Source organism: Enhydra lutris, unplaced genomic scaffold (assembly GCF_002288905.1).
Source record: "Enhydra lutris kenyoni isolate GAN:26980312 unplaced genomic scaffold, ASM228890v2 scaffoldscaffold28, whole genome shotgun sequence".
Classification (NCBI taxonomy): domain Eukaryota; kingdom Metazoa; phylum Chordata; class Mammalia; order Carnivora; family Mustelidae; genus Enhydra; species Enhydra lutris.
Window position 1 is genome coordinate 20837712 of NW_019154112.1, and position 23754 is coordinate 20861465.

Here is a 23754-nt window from a genome sequence, read left to right on the forward strand (position 1 = left end):
GGCTACTTTTCTGTTTTTAAAGACCATTTTATCCTTGCCCCTTGAACTCTAGCAATTTGTGAGATATCAGCATAGGCTCTGAGGGATTCGATTATTACTTTAAGTCAAGTGGTTTCCTGGCAAACTCCTGAGATGGATTTAAATTTTTTGTGCCAATCAAAGGGAATATTCAAGACATCCCACTGATATTGAGTGCAAGGTCCGAAATTATGGTAAAATGTTATGTTACAACTTAAAGAACCTCAAAAACAACCTGAGGCACAGTAGTAATGTGGGTTGGTTGTACCAGAGTAGACTTTATATACAAATATTTCACAGCACTGTATTTTACAGCACTGTTTTATTTCTCCTCTCTTATGTTTGAATTAGAAAATTTATTTCATTTTAAAATGTTTTCTTCATACTTGTCTCGTTACGCTATTTTGATCTTAACCTGTTCCTTTTTAAATAGTTGGTGCTTTTGCATATTTATTTCCCCTTTTTTAGTTCTGTTATCTGATTATAAAAGAGAGTTTGTTACATTTAAATATTATTTACAAATCAAAGAATAGATGAAGAACTGTGATTGGGCCTACAAAAAGAAAAAAATTTGAGTTTTGTTGCTTTGCCTGTATTGAAACAAATGTTTTGTGCATGATTGGTACAGACTTTTTCATTCCTTGGCATTCATTCAATGAGTAATGAATAGTGTAATGTTACTTTTTACATAAATGCCATTTGTATAAACTCACTGTCTAAATATTTACTCCCTTCAGCACTTGCCAGGTTTTTTTATATATTAAAGGTTATCAAGAATGAGTTAATCATTCAGCATTAGTAATATAATTGGAAGGCTCAGGAAGTTTAAGTTCACCAAGTACATTGGAAAGTCAGCTCAGGACTATCGGGCAAGTCCTATCACAAACAGATTACACAGATGCTGTATTTTTGATGCCTGTGTGTGTGTGTGTGTGTGTGTGTCTGCAGGCACGACTCATTTAACACCGCTAGAGTGAAAGCAAACAAAGAATTTATTGCACTATGTTTGGACTGTTTTTGATGGGCTCATTTTTATGAATGATTTGATTATCAGAACAGAAATTCATCGATAGAGCCAAAATGATAAGATGTGTTTAGTAATATTCATTTGTAATCATCTTTTAGAAAAATAAGGTAATCTTATTCTATCCATAAGCTTGGTTAATTTGAAAGATGTAGTTGTACACACTGACTCTTGGATCAGAAATGAAGTACCCTGGGCTCATTTTTTGGGATTAGGTCTATGGCCAAAGGAAGCCAGTCTAACTCCTGGCACATCCAAGTTTATCAAAATTAGGCAAGAGGGGGAAAAAAAGCTTTTCTTGCAAAAGAACAGATAAGGATGTAAGCCTCTAAAATTTGACATTAGAGGTTAGTTCTCAGGATACTGTGAAAGCTGAAGCCATGTTGCAGGGAAAAAGACTGCAGGCCCCCTCCCTGTGGGCTCCCCTGCCATTCCCAGTACCCTCATGCAGACCCCAGGATTGCTTAGTTCTTCATTAGTCTGTTTGTCTATTAATGAAGAGGAATGAGGTAGCCAGCACATTCTTGGCACTTACACTGAGGATTTGAGAGGAATTAGGACGCCATAGTAAAGAATTGTAGGAAAAAAGAGAATGTGACATTTTCACTTGTGGAATTGCATTTGAGTAGCCACCATTATTTAAATCCAAGGCGTCATTTAAAAATTAAGGTTTTATTGCTCAGGAGGATGCTAGAAGATTGAACAGCTTTACAGCTCTGTTAGGAGCAAGCATGTCATGACTGAGCTCCTGAAGATTCTGTGAGAAGTATGGCTCATTAAACTGTAAGTCTTAGAGACTGGTGCATGAGGTCATGTACACATATATTCCACACTGTGTTTTACGGTTTCATTTTGTAGTGAAAAATCAATTTTTTATGAAAATATGGTCTTTCTAGGTTTTCCAGAAAGAACTGGGGAAGAGGACCAGCAGCGTGCAGGCCCTGAAGCGCTCGGCACGAGAGCTCATCGAGGGCAGCCGAGACGACTCCTCCTGGGTCAAGGTCCAGATGCAGGAACTGAGCACACGCTGGGAGACCGTGTGTGCACTGTCCATATCCAAGCAGACCCGCTTGGAAGCAGCCCTGCGGCAGGTGACAGTCTTGTAAATTGCAGCTGGGGGTAATGAGAAAGGTATCAAAGCCCAGAGCTGCTCTGGTGGAGAACTGTTTCACTCCTCCTTTCTTAACTGGGACGGTGATGGAGAGGGAGATTCTTAGAGGACCCTTGCCTTGCTCCTCCCCCCAGGAGTTTTAAATTACTCACAGAGGGAAGTTTTCTCATCGTCACACAAGAGTGCCACTCTCGAAATTTTTCACCTCAGACGTGTAATGGGCTGTCATGGCTCTAACATCAGATTGTTAAAATGGTGAAGTAGTCTTCATATTGGCCTTTTTGATATATTAGAGGTCTTAACATTTATAAAGTGTAGCAACATGTATCTTTATCTTTTTAGTGGGCATAATGCGTATCGTTAATCAGTGTAAATTTAAGACTTTTTTTTTCGTTGAGAGGAGGACTCTATACTAACAAGCATCTTTGGGGATCTTCTTTGTGCGGTGTGTGTGTGTGTGTGTGTGTGTGTGTGTGTGTGTGTGAACTGTTAGGCAGAGGAATTTCACTCAGTGGTGCATGCCCTCCTGGAGTGGCTGGCAGAGGCCGAGCAAACCCTTCGTTTCCATGGTGCTCTCCCAGATGATGAGGATGCCCTTCGGACACTCATTGATCAGCATAAAGTGAGTTATCTAAATGCTAAGTAAACTAAATGAGAAAATCCAGTAGGCTCGTGATTGTAGATAGCAACTGCATGCATATTTCCCTTTCTGAGAAGTAATTAAAGATCTAGCACATTTGAGAATTTGCCTTTGTCCTCTTTGCTTACATTGGTGTGTCCCCATGCCCCCAAATAAGTGGAGTCATCTCTCCACGATTGCTTTGTGAAGAAGGTGGTTATTCTAAAGCGAGTCACCATCTCCTCTCTTTTTTTTTTTTTTTCGGACACAACAAAATTTAATAATTATATTTTTCCGGCTGTGTGTATTCCCAACCATCTCCTCTCTTTTGGATTGATCAAAACATTGATTTTTCTAGGAGGTTATCTGGCTTCTGACCAAAACTGGTCAACTTCATTGTACTTTCATGTGCATTTCAAAGATGAAATTTCCTTCACGAGCCTTTGGCAATTATAAACTTATATCATTAGAATTGTAAATTAATAAGTTTGGTCTTAGTAAACAAGACAAGCAAGTAATTTAATAACTGGTCTTCAAATTTTATTTTTCAATATCTGCCAGTTCTGGTTTTATTTTATTATTTTTTTTTTAGATTTTATTTATTTATTTAACAGAGAGAGACCCAGTGAGAGAGGGAACACAGGCAGGAGGTGTGGGAGAGGGAGAAGGAGGCTCCCTGCTGAACAAGGAGTCCAATGTGGGACTTGATGTGGGGCTTGATCTCAGGACCCTTAATGACTGAGTCACCCAGGCACCCCGCAATTCTGGTTTTAATCAAGATCCACCTTAAATTCTTATGAGAAGTAGCTCGTAGTATAAATTATAAATTAAAAATGAATTTTGTAAGTAGATATACTGTTGGATAGTTAACCAAATAAAAATCTGGCCACTGAGTCAACATCTATTTTGCAACAGTACCTAGAACTAGCAAAACCCTTAGGAGAGTGGTCTGGATACCTCCTAACACTTGTTTGTTTGTTTGTTTGTTTGTTTGTTTGTTTGTTTTTTAAACCTTTGTCTTTAAAAAATAAGAAATTTACAATGCTAACACTCAATGCAGTATCCAACATTGCTATTTAAAAGATCTGTTTAACGCCAGTAAAGAAGCTCATCTTCCAGGTTCAGGTTGGAAGGATGTCAGTAGTTCCATTGTGGCATGGATTACATCATCTATGGAGACTTCTTATTTGTGATGACTGTGCTCTCTCAATGATGGGCTGCCTAACCTATAGCAATGAAATATTGCCTTGTCCTTAATAAAAGTGATATGAGCTTGTCTAACTTTATCTGGAGGAGCGGAATGCTCCATAAACCATTTAAAGTTGAAGTTAGAATGTAAGAGGAGGAAAATGACATCAAATTTATTATAAATTTTTGATTCAGCTCAGTGTTTTGAAGAGCTATTATATTACTGTTGGCTGACCCATCAGCCAGCATTGAGTTCCACTGATAGAGTTGGGTCTCAGAGGAGCTTCTTAGATATCAAACATCTTACGGTAAGGTGCCCACTTAGGGTAACAGCACCCTCCGAGCAGGAGCAGGAAACCCCCAGAAGCATCAGGAAGCAGGGTATCCAGAGCAATGGTAGTGTTGTGGGGTCTTTTTGTTTTGGATTTTGTTTTTACAGTAAATTACCTTTAAATATTTTTAAGTTGTGTAAAATTACATGTAATTTCATAAAGGCGGCTTAGTACTAATAATTTGCCATAACATCATCCGTTCTTTCTTATTTCCTCTGCTTTCTTCACACACTGAGCAAATAAAAGTAAAACAAAATATTTAATTTCTTAGCCCCAGGACCAGAGACTTCTCAGTATAGTCCACTTTCAAAAATGGCAAGCTTTCCCAGGTGAGCATAGAATGCAAGCAGGGAGTTGACCATCCAGCCCATGGCATTCTGGGCAGGACTCTGGCACTGTTTGGTTAGGGGTGATTAAAAGTATACGGTCAAATCCCCTGTCCTTGGGAAAGCACAGCTGTTATTGACCTCTGGTTTTTCTCTTCCTAGTAAAGCTACCCCCCCCTTTCAGTTAAGCAGATCTGTATTGGGGGAAATGAAAATAATTTTTAAAAGTAGGTGATGATATTTTAAAAATAGGTCATGTTAGTGGAGTATACTATTAATCAAACCTTGACATGACGGCATGTGTAAATGAGAGTTAAAAAGCACTTATTCAATCACAAAGACACACGGTCTTTTGATCTTGTGGACCTTAACGTCCAGTAGGTATGTAAGGAAACATGGCAACATGCCAGAATAGGAGGTCTAGGACAGAGCTGCGGCACAGAACCCGAAAAGAAAAGGTCACTAGACATTCTAGGAAACACATTCTCAGATGATCACCCTGATCACATGGCATGGATAGTATGGGGTGTCAGCTCAGTCTGCAGCCTTTGCAGCCCTTGTCCATGTTACTAAGGAATCCCACCCTCTTAGTGCTGGGGTCCAGACTGGGGTGCTGGCAGATGCTTGAAATTCACTCTGAGGTTCTGGAAGCACAAGAGCTTTTTTAAGGCAGAGGTCCTCATTTGTGGCCACGCTGTCGGAGTTCTGTGACTCATGTATCTATGAATACAGTTCTGATGGTAGAAAGTACAGTTATGTATGTGAGACATTTGCAGAAAAGTTGATTTGAAAGCATTTTAGAGCCCATCAGGGCTTCTTCATCCCAGAGCGGGGTGACAGTTTCTGGCTGTCAGGCCCATCCCCTTCATGCTCTCCCCAACTCTTTCCTGCTGGACATTGGAGCCCTCTCTCCCTCAGCCCCAAATATTTATAGTTCCCTGCCCAGCCTTCTGTCTTCCTTTTCGTTACATATTCTTCTCATTCTTGGCACACAGTTCGTGCTGTCTTAAATATACAACCTCCTAGTCTTGTGAGGACATTTTTTTTCAATCAGTATTATTTTTGTCTCTGGTGGTACTATCTCTCCTAGTCCTGTTCTCCATTACTATATGTACACTCTATCCAGATATAGAAAAGTGTGTTTTTTGGTGTAACGTATCTTATAAAGCGTGAAGTGTTACCTAATACATGTATTCAGAAAAATACCTGTTAGAAAGTGCCTCATTTCCCATTGTTGTCCCTTCTCCTCTCTTAATTCCCCAATTAGTGAATTGTTTCCAGCAGTGAATAGTGCCGGTGAAGTTCTTGTGTGCTTGTCTAACTCTGACGGTCACAGGCACGTCACTGGAGTTTTATTTTCAACTAGTGCCAGCAGCTGATCGAGGTCTTTGTTTCTGCTCTAGGAGTTCATGAAGAAACTGGAAGAAAAACGGGCCGCGCTGAATAAAGCTACCAGTATGGGAGATGCCGTCCTGGCCATCTGCCACCCTGACTCCATCACCACCATCAAACACTGGATGACCATCATCCGGGCCAGGTTTGAGGAGGTCAGTGGGTCTCAAGTCATCATTAGAGCAGTAACAGAACTGAGATACATTTATGATCCAGCGAACAGGAGGCCTCTGCAAACCTTCCTCTGTGCATGACCTGTCTCTGCAGTCCACTTTTATTTAAAAACGTAAAGCCATTTTGCAGCTATGTCCCTGAAGCATGAAAAAGCAAATATTCGGTTCCCTGTATGACTTTTTGTCCCACTTCCACATTGTCGAACAACCCAGCACCCAAACTGTACTTCAGAGAAGTATATGCTTGGGGAATGGATTGCATACATGAACTGGATTCTGCATTTTAAGATTTTATCTATTTCTATTTCCACTCAGTGCTTCATGGAATAAGCATTCTTGAGCCTTCAGGAAATGTGTGTTTGAACTCAGATTAGAAATCTAAAGGAAGCCTGGGTGTTTTGACACCCCGTCTGTAACTATGGGGGCAAACATCAGAGGGGCTTTCATGTCCTCCGCAATCTGGGTCTCGGTACCACTGATGGGATCTAGAAAGACTGGCAGTGTTATGATCCCAGGCCCAGGATGATCTGAATTTACATTTAAATGTTGTGTATTTTACATCAGTTATTAACTAGGATAGATGAAATTGAGAGACATTTGTTTCCCCCACAGGTGCTGGCCTGGGCGAAGCAGCATCAACAGAGATTAGCAAGTGCTCTGGCTGGGCTCATTGCGAAACAGGAATTGCTGGAAGCTTTGCTGGCTTGGTTGCAGTGGGCTGAAACTACACTAAGCGACAAGGACAAAGAAGTCATCCCCCAGGAAATCGAAGAGGTGAAAGCCCTCATCGCAGAACACCAGGTAATATAAATATCATCCTAACCCCGTCTTCTCAGATACTGTTTTTATTTCACTGCCATACTTCTCAAGAGATTGCTTTGTGCTGGTTACCGTCACTTCCTCAAACACACTCCTCAAGTCCTTCCTTACATTTTTTGTCCGTTTGGCCCCGTCCTTCTGCTCCGTTTTCTGGCGACCTCTCTCTGCCGGGCTTTATGCCTCCATGCTTGCATATTCTACTCTCTGCTGCCACGCATCTCCCACGATGACCATCAGTACTTCAGACACACCCTGTCTACAAGGGAGCTCATCGTCTTGCTCCAAAAAACAAATGACTTCTCTATCCTGCCTGTTTTAAACTCTGAAATGATGGGCCTCCCACTGACTCTGATTTATTTGTTTGTTTGTCACTTTGATACACATTTATAAAGGGAAGCATTAAATGGCAGCTTAGTTGACTAAGCAGCTAGCACTGCAATTATTTTTTAATAAATGTATGAGCCATTCATGTCCATAACGGCCCTGAAGTGCCTCACGTCGTGTTCTCTGTGATCAGAGTTCTCCAGTGTGACAGATATTCCAGACATGTGTTTTTCTACTTTTCACTGTTATCCGCCTCCTCTTTTTTCCATCCCTTTTCACCACAGTCTCTGTCTTTGCTGCATATTCCAGATAGAGGGATCTCTAAGTCACAATAATAAGCCTAAGGAGACAAGACAAGAAGTAGCAAGATAGTCAGACCTCTTAAATGGGAACTTTAACCTGAATAATTTTTATCTCCCTTGGCATAGTATATGTATAAACAGAAATATTTAAAATATATACATATTTAAAATGTATGCCATATGTCACTGTATAGCAAAGTCATCTGAAGTATTTCAAATACATTAGTGAAACATGCTGCAGAGACATCCGAAGGACCAGCCCATTTGTTGCTTTGCAGATAAATACTCACTTTAAGATTCTTCAGGAAGAGCTTAGAAGCTCTGGAAGATCCTGGCTGATGCACAGATAGGTTATATTAATTATACAGCTGCTCCCATGCATGGTCATCAAGCTAAAACAAATTACTGTTACAATGCTCTAATTACTTACTAGGTATATATAACATTTTATATTGTTTAGTTGTGAGTAAATGCTGTGTTATAGTGGCTTACAATTTTTTGGCCACTAAAGATATAACAAGTTTTTTTTTTCCCCCAGAATGTTTTTTTTTTTCCCCCAGAATGAATTTCAGAAAGAATAGCATGGTCCTTTTATCCTTTGCTTTTAGTTCATTTCTAAAGGTAGTTTTCTGTGGTGTACTTACATTTAATTGACTTTGACCTTTCAGACCTTCATGGAGGAAATGACCAGAAAACAACCTGATGTGGACAAAGTTACCAAGACCTACAAGAGGAGAGCGGCTGATCCTTCCTCATTACAGTCCCATATTCCGGTCCTGGATAAGGGGCGAGCAGGAAGTAAGCAGTGGCCAATTTCTTTAAAATGCACATGGCTAAAGCCAAGGAAGTTAGTTTTGAGTTGTCGCTTGAAATTTCAGAGCAATTGGTGATTCTATGAGCTCTCTCTATCATAAAAGTTTTCCTTGAAAGAATACCTGGGCTCAAATATTGTAGCAGCTTATTTAAAAATAAAGAAAAAAATATATCCAGGCCTCTCTATGTAATTTTATTTGTTTGAAGGGTATCTTTTAGATTAGCTAGAAGAAATTGGCAAAAATGTACAAGAACAGAAACCATCATCCCCTTTGCTTCTGTTATATAAATAACCTTATGGGATATAGCAGAAATGACCATGACCTGGATATAGTTCATGACCTAACTATTCATTAGTGACTGGCAGTCTGATAGATTTTGCCCATGTTCATATGACTTCAGGCTCTATTTACTTCTTAGTCTACTTTGACTCCACGAAAGGAAGTCACAAAATGGCATTAAAAACAATAAAGCAGGCTTGGAGAAGATTTAAAAGAAGCCCAATTTATATCTGAACAGTGGTAATTTGATACATTTCTTAAAGGTGCCTTAATTAAAAAAAAATGATTTCAGATCTTTTGTAGTTGCTGTATTACCCAAGGGGGCAAGGTAACAAAGTGGTGGTTAAGAACTCTGGAGGAAGACTCCTTACCACCTTGGAAATATAACCTGGGACAAGTTACTTAAACTCTCTCTGAGCCTCAATTTACACATTTGTAAAGGGGATAATTATAACCTCACTGGATTCTGGTGAGGATTAGATAAGCTAATGTGAACGAAGTGCTTAGCATACTTCCTGGCTGGTAGTTAAATGCTCAGTAAATATTTTTGTAGAGCCTCGTAGGAGTGAGGAACTCTGGGCAAATCCCAGCTTGGACACTCTTCCTACGTGACTTTAGGCCAGTAGTTTTTCCAGGCCACGCTCAATCATTTAGTTAGATGAGAAAAATGCATTGAGACAACTGTTCTGTGATGTTATAGAAACTTGTGAAAAATAGCCAGAAAAGAGGGAGAAAAAATTAGTAAAGGAAGTAAATTGGGTTATGAGACTATGCACAGGAAATGTGCAGTCTGTGTGGAAAACAGACTTGGATGAAAGCTGGAGTCATACACACACGTCCTTATTTGATCAGAATTTGTGAAGTATCTTGCTGTGACTCAAATGAATGGCCACTGTCTCCTGCCCTCACCTGCCCTCCTTCCAGCCTTCTTTTCTAAGAAGGGCAGCTGGGTTTGGGTAGCTGATTCTAAGATAAGTCTCACTGCCCTGGGAGATTTATTTTATCATGCCTTAACAAAAGAGAGGCTCACAAGGTACTTCTTTGTCATTGAAATGGCATGGATTTTAAGCTGGAAAATGTTTTAAACATAATTTTGTAAAGAGAGCTTTTCAGTATTTAAATGCCCATTGGGCATGTTTCTCTGTTTTATATGAAAAGTATGTGATCCTTGGTAAGTAAAACAGATTTGAACTTGAACATTATAAGATCTAAGTAAGATCTTTCTAAATAATTAAGTTGATTCAGTTTTAGCTAGGAACAATAAAGGCCACGCCTTAACATATTTCAGAACCCTGGAAACCACCCTCCTAACTAAAGTTGCATTTTAACAGGAAAACGCTTTCCGGCGTCAAGCTTATATCCCTCTGGATCACAGACACAAATCGAAACCAAGAATCCGAGGGTCAATTTATTGGTGAGCAAATGGCAGCAAGTTTGGCTCCTTGCATTGGAAAGGAGGAGGAAGCTTAATGACGCCTTGGACAGACTGGAGGAGGTCAGAGAACTCCTGTGTTCAGCACTCCTGATAATATGGGATGTGGGTTTAGGGAATCAATAAAGTAAACTACAGTTGACCCTTGAACAACATGGAGTTAGGGGCACTAACAGCGGCCCCCCACACACACATACCACATAGTCAAAAATCCACGTATAACGTTCGACTCCCTCAAAACTGAACTGTTAATAGCCTATTATTGACCAGAAGCCTTATTGCCCTACCTATAAGAAGCAATTAACAAAGTTGTATGTGTTATATACTATATTCTTATAATAAAGTAAGCTAGAGAAAAGGAAATGTTATTAAGAAAATCACAAGGAAGAGAAAACACCTCTTTTTAAAAATTTTGTAAAAAACTTGCATGGAAGTAGACCCACACCCAGTGGTTCAAAGGTCCACTATAATATGTTCTAACATAATCAGAACCTGACTCCATAAGAGAAGATGCAGCTTGATGTATGTTTGCTTGGTATTACCTGGGCAATATAACCACTGATAATTCAGGTTTTTTCATTATATATATATTCTGTGGTCTGAGATTTAGAGTTTCAGATTCTGAAACTGGGAAATTTTTAGAAGCCTCGAGATGGTAGAATGGCAAAGAGCAGAGAGAGAGAGAGAGAGAGCAGAGGTGAGAGCTGCTGAGATGGGCCTGCTGTCCAGTAGGCACAGAACTTACCAGTATTGTTTCTTTGGGGCAGTTCACCTTTGTCACATTGGCACTATCAGAAATTGTTAGTTTGACTTTTTGAGGAGCTTTGTATGTTTCTTTTATTTGAAAAGAACAACCAGTGACAGTAGTGAAATCATAGGAAAGATGTTTCTGTGCTCCCTTTGCAAAATGAGACCTTATTTTTTTGAAGTGGGAAAAATCTGTGCATTATCTGGAAGGTCATTAAAAATAGCTTTATTCATAAAGTAGTAGATATCGTTTGCGCACCGTATGAACCAAAAATACCTTTTGTCCTTTCCAGCTGAGGGAATTTGCTAACTTTGATTTTGATATCTGGCGTAAAAAATACATGAGATGGATGAATCATAAGAAATCTCGAGTGATGGACTTCTTCAGGAGAATTGATAAAGATCAGGATGGGAAAATAACCCGACAAGAATTTATTGATGGAATTCTTTCCTCAAGTAAGTCCTAAGAGAAGTGACTGTAAATGATGTCATTTTTAAAGAAAATAAACACACTTTAAACTTGTGTTACTAATAAAGCATCGCCTTTAAACTTGGCTATGAAGTCATACCTTCAGGGAAGTGTCCTTGGTGAAATGCGTGGTTTTGGGGTCAGGCTTATTTCATACTCCTGTAACCACTGTTGGTATATTCCTTGCTCCCTGAAGCTGTGTCCTCATTAGTATAATAAAGTTAATAATATTTGATTCTTAGATTGTTTTGTCTGACCTGTAATGGGAAATCAGTAAGTTCAAGTCAGCCTCTTCCCTTTTTTGTTCTAATTGACACCTGATCATTGTCATTAGCGGGAAATTAGAACTCTATGAAAATTCTTAAGGTATGTGTCACCTTGTTTGATGGTTGAGTCATATGGATGTGATTTCTTGGGCAGATGTTACTGGAAATAATGCTTAAAGTAAATTTAATATAATCCTATGAGTGTATATATGATATGAATTCATATACATAAAATTCATATATTCCTTAAATAAAGTGGTAGTTGAACCATATGAAATTTGCTAATTTTAAAGTTTTCAACCAAGAAAAACAGCAATTTTAAATGATTCATCCTGGTAGTAATTAAAGATAAATGTAGGTCCTGTATATTGTGGTTTCATTTGTTATAATATAAATCAGTTTTTAAGAGGATTTTAATATATTTGATGGCCCTGATAATTTAACTGGCTACATTTAGATAGAAATAATACAACTGAGTCAGAATTAGCAAGGTATACTACTTAACTTTTTTTTTTTTTTTTTGAGATTAAATCTTTTTGTAAAATGTTATTATAAACTACAGGTCTTAAAAACTTTGAGAATATAGTATGGCTTATTCTGAGAGTATCTTAATTCGCATTTATACGTGGAATCTATACACAGAGTGAAACTCACAGTGTAGAAAAGAGGTTGCCAGGGGCTGGGAGGTGGGGGCGATGGGGACAGCCTGGAAAAGGGTACAAACTGTAAGATGAGTAAGGTCTGAGGATCTAAAGTACAATGTGATGGCTACTGTTGATAACACTGGATATTATGTAGTTGAAATTTTCTGAGTAGAACTTAAATATTCAGGAAAAAACAAAAAGATAACTGTGAGGTGGTGGGTGTGTCAATTAACTGGATGGAAGGACTCCTTTCATAATCATAATATGTACAAGGATCAGATCATCACGATGTATACTGTTCAGTATTTTACAATTTTATTTTTCAGATGTACCTCAGTAATCATACTTACTATTATTTCGAAAATTTTAGAGTTTCCAACCAGCCGCCTGGAGATGAGCGCGGTGGCAGACATCTTTGACCGAGATGGTGATGGATATATTGACTACTATGAATTTGTAGCAGCTCTTCACCCAAATAAAGATGCATATAAACCCGTCACCGATGCGGACAAAATCGAAGACGAGGTACTCCATACCCCGACCCCCTGCAACAGCAGCAGCGGGCGCTGCCCGGACACGATGCACAGATTCACGCCGCCATTTTATTTCCATCTTGAGTTGTGTTGAGGTGTTTGTGGACTCTGCAATGTCATGTTAACCTTGAAATGGACATTTCATCATTGTTTTTGGCAGGTGACAAGGCAGGTAGCGAAGTGTAAATGTGCAAAACGATTTCAAGTTGAACAGATTGGAGACAACAAATATAGGGTGAGTTTTCAAAAGTTAACTACTTAGTTCTCTTGAAGGATAACAATGGAAATTTGTATACAATTTGAACTGCATTGCTTTCCAGGAATGCTAATTATTTATTTTTTACCTGACATCACAATAGAATGGTATATGAAATTCCAGCTTTTGTCATTTTAAATGATGTAGAGATAGCCTGCATTTTGTAAACTAGGATATATCTCTGACACGCATTTTACTTTGAGGAGGAAAACACATCCCACATACTCAGGTTGCTTCCTGTGACTTTAAAATGTATTTTATTATGATTACAGGTAAGTTTTCATATTTCTAATAACAAAGCTATTCCAAGCCAGAACAACAAAGTTAAAAATGTTGAATCATTTTTAGAAATACGGAGAGGCAATGTTTTCCACTTGTGTAGTTATTTTTCTTTTTGTTCAAAATCTTAAAAGCTCAGTTCACCTTCTTCTAAACAGTTATTTGAACACCAGTGTGACTTTGTTACTCCTCTATCTTGTTTTCTCTTTTTTGGAATATCTCTTACATGTAGTAGCTAGATCAGAAATGTGCTGAGTTTCCCTAATACAGTATGTTACTTACAAGCAAAATTTCTTTTTGATTTCAGTTTTTGTATTTCCATATTGGAAAATATTCATCAGCATATTTGAATTTCTAACCTAAATATGAAACCCAAAGATTAAAAAAAAAACTTTTATAGAAAATTTACTGATTATATGGTTTACGTTTAGACCAGCGGGTACCTGCACATCTCTAAACTAGATACTATATCCAGGAGCCCAGAGTGTGACAGATTGTATGTGTGTGTTCTAGAGTCATACAGAAAGTTTCCTATTGAACTAATTGTGTCTTTCTTCCATTTTTCATTTTTTTTTTTTATCAGTTCTTCCTGGGAAATCAGGTATAAACCAGTGGAATGTATTCTCAAGTTCCCAATGATTTTTTTTTTTTTTTTTAACTTTAATTCATAGTCATTAAAGCTTGCCATGGCCAATCTTTCCCATGCTGTTGCCCTAGCTACTACATTGTTGGTTGGCGTGGTGTTTCTGTAAACGCTGTAAGGGTCCTTGATCCAGGATTCCTTTTTGCTGTGTGTCTCAAATGAGGAGATTACTTTTAAGCAAACCAGATAATAAATTGCAGCTTGACTGGTCACAGTGTTAGAAATGCCATTTTTAGTTCCGGTTTAATAACACTGCTAGCATATGTTTTATGCAAATACTTATTGGAACACAGATTTGATTCTGCACACATCTCTTTGCTGTGTTTAACTATTGAGGTTAAAAAACAAACAAACTCTGAGGTCCTCAGGTCAGCAGTAGCTAGAGAAGGATCTGCACTGGGCGGTGACGTGGGAAGACAGAGTAGTGAGAAGTCTCTCTGGCACTCAGCCACAAGTGATGCGTTCTCTCCAAAGCAGCGATTGTTGCATTTGTCCTAAACCACTGATTCAGGGCTTTATATCTTCTGAGCAGGAATTTTAACTCTGCAGGTCTTAACTGGTATCAATTTCTTTTGAGGAAATGTATCTCTGATAACTTCTGTGAAATCTTAAAATCACACTTTAACTCATTTGGCTTTACACTGAAGTCAGTATAAACTGTCCAGTGGCCCTGTGTCATGGTCACAATTTTTAGAACTAAAGATAAGGAAAATTGTGTTTTGATTTAAACAAAGGAGAAGGGATTTTCACTGTATGCTTTTGGAAAGAACTGTACTATTTTTAACACCTGATCATACATATCATGTCAGATCTCACTCTGCTGCTCAGTTTTTAAGCCATATTACCTCTTAGGTTTCAAATTCCCTGTTATCCCCATTCATTGAAAGCATATAACTTTTTTCAAATAGAAATTTTCAGCTCCTTTGAATAGATGTCTTCAAAACTTGGCATTAGTTATAATAAATAAAAAAAGATGTCTTTAAAAACTTGGCATTAGTTATAATATATAAAAAGTTACTGTTCTGATCCCTTCTTGTTATTTTCTGAGTCAACATTTGGGATAGTATTTTTTATTTGTGGAAAGGATGAGAAAAATGCTAACTTTAAAAGATTTTATTCACTCAAAACACTAAAAGCAAACATTAGTCTCTTTTTCTTGTCTCACGATTTGGCTGTTAGGAAAATTAGGGGAATTCTGAAGACAATGTTAGTTGTCTAGGGAATACCCTCAAAATAAAAATTTAAATCATATTTATTACAATTGAAATATCTCTATAAAATACATCATCTCCTGAAAAGTTTTGCTTTGAACATAATCTTGGACCAAAAGTATCTGGTCTAATTATCTGGTTTCTTAAGGGTAATTTTCTTTAAATCCCTTCCTTTTCCTTCGCTTATTAGCAGCACCAATTTTTTTCTAACAAAATAAATATATATTTTGATTTTTAAATTTTAATTTACATTTCAGGAACTGGTTCAATTTATAAGAAAGTTTAAATCTCAAGGCTTGAAAATGGACTTAGAAATAGCAATAAAAAAAGGGTTGATGTAAAACACATGAGTTCCTGCTGGTGCATTTTACATGCTTTTCATCCAGGTCCTTTTGAGTTTCAGGGTCTTGAATGGTTGGCTTTGTTTTAGGGTTCCTTTCCTGAAACTCAGTGTTAAAGTATATTGAAAAGTGGCAAATTTTGTTTCTACTTAAAATAAAGCTTTCTGATTATCCATCATGAGCCAGCACAAATAGTCAAAGTCACAACTGTATCTTACCTGCCTTTAAAAGAAGCTTTATTTATGTTTACTTGACTATTGATTTTGCTTGGTATCTGCTGGGTTGGCAGGCATGAAATTTGGGTTTGGTGATTTTTACAAGCTGAACATGAGCCTATTAGAAATGATTCAAAAGTACAAAATTATTTCTCATGGGCTTTCAAAATAAATTTTACGATCAGAAACTATGTAGTCTAGACATTTATTCAGAACTTACAGAATTTATAGCATATCCAAGTGATTGGAGATCCATTGAAAGGGTAAGAACACGACTGCTTATTAGTGTCAGTAATTATGGTACAAACACTTTAAGAGAAAGCCTTTTAGATTTGAAAGCTGTATCATTAATAATGTGTCACTGGCTGTTCTAATGTTACAGTAATCCAGAATGGCACATTAATCCAGCCTTTAACAAATTGGTTTACCAGATCATTAGTGATGCAGAAATTTTAGTTGACTGTGAAATTTTTGTTGGTCATGTTCATTTACTACATTTAATCTCTCTAAATCAAAACTGCTCTTAGAGAAAACGAAATGAGTTTACGGAGATTTCTCTAACAGATTTCTGTGGAAAACAGTTTTAGTAGAAGAGGAAGTTTTAATGAAGAAGAATTAGAGTTTATTAGATTTTCTTTAGAATCTTATCTTGTATAAGCCCTGGGCTAGTACGCCTTTACTTATTTTCATGTCTGTGTTTGATTTCTAGAAATATTTGTCAATTACTGCCTTACTAATGTTGTTTCTATCATAAAGAAAAATAGTTTTTTGAACAGAGCTTCAGTATCATACATGATAACCTTTGTTAGCTTTTTCCATACTGTTTCCTTTGGGCTAAATCAGCATGCAGCAGTCTAACGCAGATCATTTCAAACCCCCTTTCCTGAGATTTTACTAATCACTGTGAACTAAGCAAGAAATTTAAGTTGGTTGCTTAAGCTACTGCAGACTGTACATCATCCTTTAGCATAGACTTGCTGTTGACAATTAGAGGTTCTTTCTTCCTTCGTCTTCACAGTTTGGAGACTCCCAGCAGCTGCGACTTGTTCGGATCCTACGAAGTACTGTGATGGTTCGTGTCGGAGGTGGATGGATGGCACTTGATGAGTTCTTAGTGAAAAATGATCCTTGCAGGGGTAAGGAGATGCTATGTTAAGATAGTAACACCATGAAAGTGTATCAATTGTGTACTATTTTCCAGCATCAAAAACATGCTGGGTATAATTTTGGTCATTTATTACAATAATGAATGTTTCACATTGGTCTCTGTCAGCCTAAAGTTCCCAAAGAACTTGTGGCAGTCATGTAAACCATGTTCTTCTCATTTTTTTTTCCTTACATCTTCTGGATAAATATGAGACTGATAGGCAGGAAATACGAGAATAGATTTTTTTATCTTTAGGGAAATGCTCCCATCTGAAATTTTCAAAATGAGTAATTACACCAGCTAGGGGAAGGATGTCACCTGTCATTACATAGCAACGTAAAATGAAAGCAGATTGAGGTAAAGGAGACTGAGCATGCTGGACAATAAAGGTTTAAAAGTGGAAGTTTTTCATATTGGGGGGAGGTAAGGAAAGTTAATACCTAAAAGTTTTGAAAATCATCATTAACTGCCAACTTGACTCTTACTTCGAAGCTATAGATGAGCATGTTGAAAATAGAAACAAATGATACTATAGCTCACACCATACCTACCAGCCAAAGAATCCTTGATTATCTTTCAATTTTCCTTATTTTTCAGATCCTCTAGTCAATTGTGGAATTCTTAATTGATTGACCTTACAAGTGGCCATTTGATTGCAGTGTCTAGTTAGGTCCTGTTTACTTTAGTTGGCCCATTTTTCCTTAGGAAAAACAAAAACAAAAAAAGCAATAACATTTTTTGTGATTTTCTTTAACCTGTGAGCTCATTTCAATTGCCTTAAATGAACAACAGCAAATGTCCGTGCTGATAGTATTTCGGTTACCAAGTGGGAGGCCGGGGTTCTTCCAGCGGGGCCTCTGTTAATTCGATGCGGGCATCTGACTGTGCAGGTACATCAGAGTGAGTTTCTGTGGGTCAGCAGGCCGCTCTGCTAAGGACACCCGGGATCGTCCTATGACCCTACTCTGTAGCTCTGCTCTCTGCAGGTCAAAGATACACCCGCCAAAGGGTATAATCGCGATGACTCCCTCTTTTAATATTTTGGAAATACCACAGCCTCCAATGCTGTAGTTCCACTTAGGAGCCGAAGCAAATAGAATATGTAGTATCCTGTCGACTTGCTGCTTAGCAAAGTTAGTGTGACTGTGGCCAAGTCTTCCAAATACGTTTTTCTTGCTGAGTCAAATCTTTGAGTGCTTCTTTCCCTGATGCAACTTTTCTTCTAAAATGTGTGCTAAAAGCCGGATCTGAGCACCCCTTTGCATATTCAACTACTGTACTTTGTTTCTTCTCTTGCTAACAGTATTCTTTAATGTGATTGGTATCCTGTGTCATTTTTTCTAGTTCATCATCATGGGAGTAAAATGTTACGTTCGGAATCAAACTCTTCAATTACTACTACTCAGCCTACTATAGGTTGGCAACCCCCGTCTTTACCTCTCCCCTCTTGCCTTTTCTCTCTCCTACTTTTACATTCTTGCTTTAATCATTTGTTTTAAGATAACACGCTTCATCCATCGCGTATGGCTTAACTCATATCCAACTGAGCTGGTGCTTCCAAATTTAAATGCAGAACCGTTGGTACACTGCCAGTGTGCCACAAACATAGGTGCTCTCTAAGTGATCGGACACATGCTAACACGTTGCTCATCGGGTTCTTGTGCAGTGTTCTCCGTGTGCATATGTGTTTGTATGAGTGTTGCATCACTGATTACCTCATATCCTTGGGTCTGATGTTTGTTACTGCATGTCGGTTAAACCGAGTTTTCCAAGGCATAAAATAAGAATACCGGTTGCCTCATTTAAGTGAAAAACGTGAGAGTTTATATGTTGTCCTCATGATTAACGAGCCATCTCTCATTCTGTGTAATCCTGTTGTTTGGTTAATTCCAGTGTTAAAATACTGGCATTCTCCTTACCTCAGTAGTACATGCAAAAGCCACAGTCCCTGCCTTACTGGCTTGTCTTCTCAGTGTGGGGGAGGGGTGACGAACCATGTGGGCATCAGTAGCTGGTGGATTAACAATATTTTAGCATGAGCTTTCCATTTTCATGCTGACTCTTTCTTTAATAGTGGTTATTCTTGCTGGTGTCTAGTGTTAGAATAAACACACTTTTTTTTTTCTTTCCCAAACTTACTTGTATCCAAAAGGAATGCATTGTAAAGGAATGCATTTAACTTTTTGTTATGCTGCGTTGGAGTTGGCATGGCAAAAAGCTTTTCTTGAACTCCTCAACATGGTCTGTGGTGCCAAGCTGTTGTTCTTCCCGTAAGTGATTGAGCACCTCTTTTTGTCCCCTCCTCTTCTGTTTGCGTGCCTTGCTGTGTGTGTCACATAATCCAGCTAAAGGAAGGACAAACATGGAGCTCCGGGAGAAGTTCATTTTAGCAGATGGTGCCAGTCAGGGTATGGCTGCCTTCCGACCCCGGGGCCGAAGATCACGGCCTTCATCACGAGGAGCGTCACCCAACCGATCAACTTCTGTATCCAGTCAGGCTGGCCAGGCAGCCTCGCCACAGGTCCCTGCCGCCAGCACACCCAAGGTAGGACTCAGATAGGAAGTGTTGTCCTTCTCCTATGTGATCACTGTCTCGAGGGTGCTTTGGAGTGTTTGAGGACCCGAGAATTTGTGGGGCCAGTCTTCTCCATGTGTATCCCTTCTCAAATATGACAGATGAAGGATTAAATATGTGTTGTGCCTATGTGTATATATAGATGTATATATGGATGTATATAGAGATGTATATGCACATAGACACACACACGTTTGCCTTGTGGCCCATATGGAGACTATCTGCTTAGGAGCTTTAGTTACCTTTCAGAGTGGTTTTCTTTTTCCCTTTTAAATAAAGCTTTATTTATTTATTTATTTGGTGTATATGATTTGCCATCAGATCTTTCCATTTATTTTTAATTATTATCATTTTTACTGTGAATGTTACTCTTGGCTATGAGTATCTCTTTCTGTGGTTGTTTTTTATCTGCTATCTTTTACATTTGATTTGCCATTGTTTCATACAGATTCTCCATCCTTTAACACGCAATTATGGTAAACCATGGTTGACAAACAGCAAAATGTCAACTCCTTGTAAACCAGCAGAGTGCTCAGACTTTTCCGTGCCATCTGCAGAGGTATCGTAAGGCCCCAGATCCTGGTCTAACAGTCTTCTTTCATTGAAACTGTCACGCACTAACATTGCTTTACCTCTCCCTTAACACACGTACTTCTGACAATACCTTGTCTTCTTATAGACTTCTGTAAGACGAGTATCAACTCAGCATTTCTGGAAAGACGTCAGAGTAAGGGGTTCGTAGAATGGGAACTCATAGCTTTTTGGACGGTGTCGGCTGAGCATAGTGACGCCACTTCGCAGGCTCCGTGTGCCTCTTGTTTTGTTGTTGTTGTTGTTCTCTTCCTCATACTTAACTTGACTTTTCTCCCTTGGGAGAGTGACACACAGAAGATTATATTTAGGCCTAAGTGAAATTTCTTTTAAAGCCCCTGGTATGCTCATGCTTCTAACCATAATTTGGGCAAGAAATGCAATAATCCCCCTTTAAGTAGGGTGAGAGGCACTGTCATTTGCAAGAGAAATTCACTTACATTGAAAGAATGTTTATTGAGTGTTTCTTATGAACACCGTCCTTCCAAATGTTTGTTACGTTTGTTTCTGTTGGAGAGCACTGGGTGGGTAAGCCATAAGCCTTTTAGTTATCAGTACCGTGGCTTGGGGGCTGAGGTGTGCAAGATGTTCTCTGCCATTTTCGATAGGTGTGTGTCTTTATTAGACCTTAAAGTTTACTGTTTAAATATGCTTCAGCTTTTTAACATGGCCTGATTGATGGGGATGAGATATCTAGGTCATATAAAATTTGCCAAGCTAGCTCATCTATCAGATTATCTACATTCAATTGAAAGTCCACCACACAGACTTGAAAGGAAGTTCTCTGTAAAATGATACACATAGGTATCAAATAATCACATATTTGATTAGAATCACAATAATGGGATGGGGCGGGGGGGAGTCCCTCAATGATTTGTCTGGAAATGAAGGGGGGATTTCATGTTAAAGGCCAGGATCCTTTTATGAAAATGCTATAGTACCTTTAAAAAGCCCTTTATGCTTTTCAAAAACTTTGCTTTTCTAATCTATTATTTAATCCTTGGATGAATAATAAGAGGTAAGCAGAGAATGTTTTATTATTCTCATGATTCAGATGGAAATGATGCAAAGAATCCTTGCTGGAGATGGTAGAATTGAGGCAGAAACAACGCCTTCATCAGCTCTTCCTCCTTCCCTAACCCCTCATGTCCACCCCTTCCCTCCAGTGAAAGGGGTTAGTATCATGTGTTATCTGGAGACGCCTGCCACTTATGATGGATTTGTTGTAGCAAAAACTGAGAAGGTTTTTAAAACTTTTATTTAAATTCAATCTAGTTAACATATACTATATTGTTAGTTTCAGAGGTAGAGGGCAGTGACTCATCAGTTGCATCTAATACCAGGGCTCATTCTATCACATGCCCTCCTTAATGCCCATCACCCAGGCACCCCATCCCTCCACCACCTCCGCTCCAGCAACCCTCAGCTTGTTACCTAGACTTAAGAGTCTCTCATGGTTTACCTCCCCCTTTGATACCATCTTATTTTATTTTTCCTTCCCTTCCCCTGTGAAAACTGAGAACAAATTTAAGGAACCTCAAGTGCATGTGTGTTTTAAATTTTGGGACTGTGCTATTGGGTTAGTTCAAGATACTCCCCCAGATTAGAGTTTAAGTATGTTACTTTAACTACTATAAAATTATGTTTCATTTCCAGTAGCCTCATAGACAAAATAGCCAAACAGAGAAAACAATAGTATACTTCTGTGGAGGGGTCTGTAAGAGAACTAGGTAGGGTTTATGACAATAAAATAAGAACAGTCAGGGCGGGGTGCCTGGGTGGCTCAGTGGATTAAGCCTCTGCCTTCAGCTCAGGTCATGATCTCAGGGTCCTGGGATCTAGCCCCGCATCGGGCTCTCTGCTCGGCAGTGAGCCTGCTTCCTCCTCTCTCTGCCTGCCTCTCTGCCTACTTGTGATCTCTCTCTCTCTCTCTGTCAAATAAATAAATAAAAATCTTTAAAAAAAAAAAAAAAAAAAAGAACAGTCAGGGCTTTCTGAGAAGAATGATTTGGGTCTCACATGGCAGTGAATTCTGGCACCTTGAATGATATATGTCATAATTTGGGGGTCCTCACTCTTTTCATGGATTGTTAAGATTCTTTTAAAGCTAGGAATTTAGCTTGATCACAGTTGCCAGATCTTGGGCAAACCACAGCCCTTTTCAGGCCCTCATCTTTCCCATTTATAAAAAAGTTGTGATTAGGTAAGTGTTCACACACACATTATCCTGACATGTTTGAAAAGTATTTTGAAAACTTAAGTTTTATATGTCTACAAATCACATACAAATTCCACTCTTAAATGTATGCTAGAATACATATGTAAATGAATTTCAAATATGACATTTATATTAAATTGCAACTCTGAAGTATCAAAAGGTTGTATATATGCTCTATTAAACATTCACAGCTAATAAGGGAAAAACTAATTAAAACACACACACACACACACAGACACACACACACAGACACACACACACACACACACACACACAATGTGTGTAGATTCCTTTCCACCAAACAGCTCTCGGTAAGTTAATTGAGGCAAAATGGCATCCCTTCTATTTCTTGGGATTTCTGTTTATTTTTTTAACTTCAGGAGATTTTTCAGAATGGTGTAGTGATCTGGAAAAAATGCAGTGATTTTAGACTTATAATAAAATCTCGTAGTCGTGTTTGCTTTAGGCATTCTCTGTGAACTCCTTAAGAATTTTTTAAGTGTTCTTCCTAAGCATCACCTCCATGTTTCATGTGGAAGGACCACAGAAGGTATTGGAAGTAGGTACAGTAGCATGGTACCATGTTAGAAAATGTCACTGCATGTATTTTTCAGCTAAGTTTAAATGGTGACTGTTTAGGCCTTGTTTACTTATTGTCCTAATTCTGTCTGTTCTTTTCTGCTTGGTTACCTAAAAGCTTTGGAGGCCACAGACTTATCCAAGCACAGCTTTTTGGAGTCCCTCACTCTCTCTCTACCGTGTGCTCCCCATCCTTCTGGCAGGACTCTCCTAACTCTGTAATATTCGCTGACAACCTGGAAGATACTAATGTGCTCACGGTTTAATTCGCTTTTTTTTTTTTCCCTTGCTGTCATTTGGGGATCTCTATTTTTGTGTTTTCTCTTCAACATGAATTCCTTTTGAATTCAGGGAGAGAATAAGAAATGAGGAAAGTGAGCAGTGAGAACCCCAGGTGGCACTTAATCAAAAAATGCTTCCCCCTCTCCCGCTCCCCCTCCCAAAGAGGGTTTCCGCCCATCCGTAACAGGCTGTTAGTGGAAGATCACACAGCAGGAGCAATTTCTTAAAATGTCCTTTCACTGATTAAATACAGGGCACACCAATCCAAGGAAGCAAGCTTCGGCTCCCCGGCTATTTATCAGGGAAAGGTTTCCACTCTGGGGACGACAGTGGCTTGATAACTACAGCAGCAGCCAGAGTCCGAACACAGTTTGCTGGTGAGTGTGGCGCGGGTCCGTCTCTAAGGGCTTCTGGCAGTTGGATCGGCAGACTCGAGCCTCTGCTCTTCTTCCTTGGGGATGAAATAATGAATTGATGATTCTGTATTCTTTTGAAATGACACTTAGTCCAGTCCTCCCGCTGTGGTAGGGGTTGAATGAGTCATGAGACTAAGGGACAGGAAAATCACTTTTGGAAAGTACCAAAGAAAGGTGAACATGGGAAG

The 23754-nt window shown here is 38.7% G+C and overlaps 1 protein-coding gene across 3 annotated transcripts in view; it reads left to right on the forward strand.

The window, feature by feature from the left end:
• The window catches only part of LOC111152327 (dystonin), a 474965-nt gene that overhangs the window by 450161 nt on the left and 1050 nt on the right, over nt 1-23754 (forward strand). For all 3 annotated transcript variants that reach the window (XM_022510820.1, XM_022510821.1, XM_022510822.1), the window contains 14 exons: nt 1939-2133; nt 2647-2775; nt 6022-6165; nt 6796-6984; nt 8297-8426; nt 10054-10217; nt 11195-11357; nt 12651-12805; nt 12974-13048; nt 13932-13949; nt 16777-16894; nt 19251-19450; nt 19929-20039; nt 23404-23527. In XM_022510820.1, the coding sequence (XP_022366528.1) occupies nt 1939-2133; nt 2647-2775; nt 6022-6165; nt 6796-6984; nt 8297-8426; nt 10054-10217; nt 11195-11357; nt 12651-12805; nt 12974-13048; nt 13932-13949; nt 16777-16894; nt 19251-19450; nt 19929-20039; nt 23404-23527 (1915 nt within the window). The remainder of the gene's footprint in view (nt 1-1938; nt 2134-2646; nt 2776-6021; nt 6166-6795; nt 6985-8296; nt 8427-10053; nt 10218-11194; nt 11358-12650; nt 12806-12973; nt 13049-13931; nt 13950-16776; nt 16895-19250; nt 19451-19928; nt 20040-23403; nt 23528-23754) is intronic.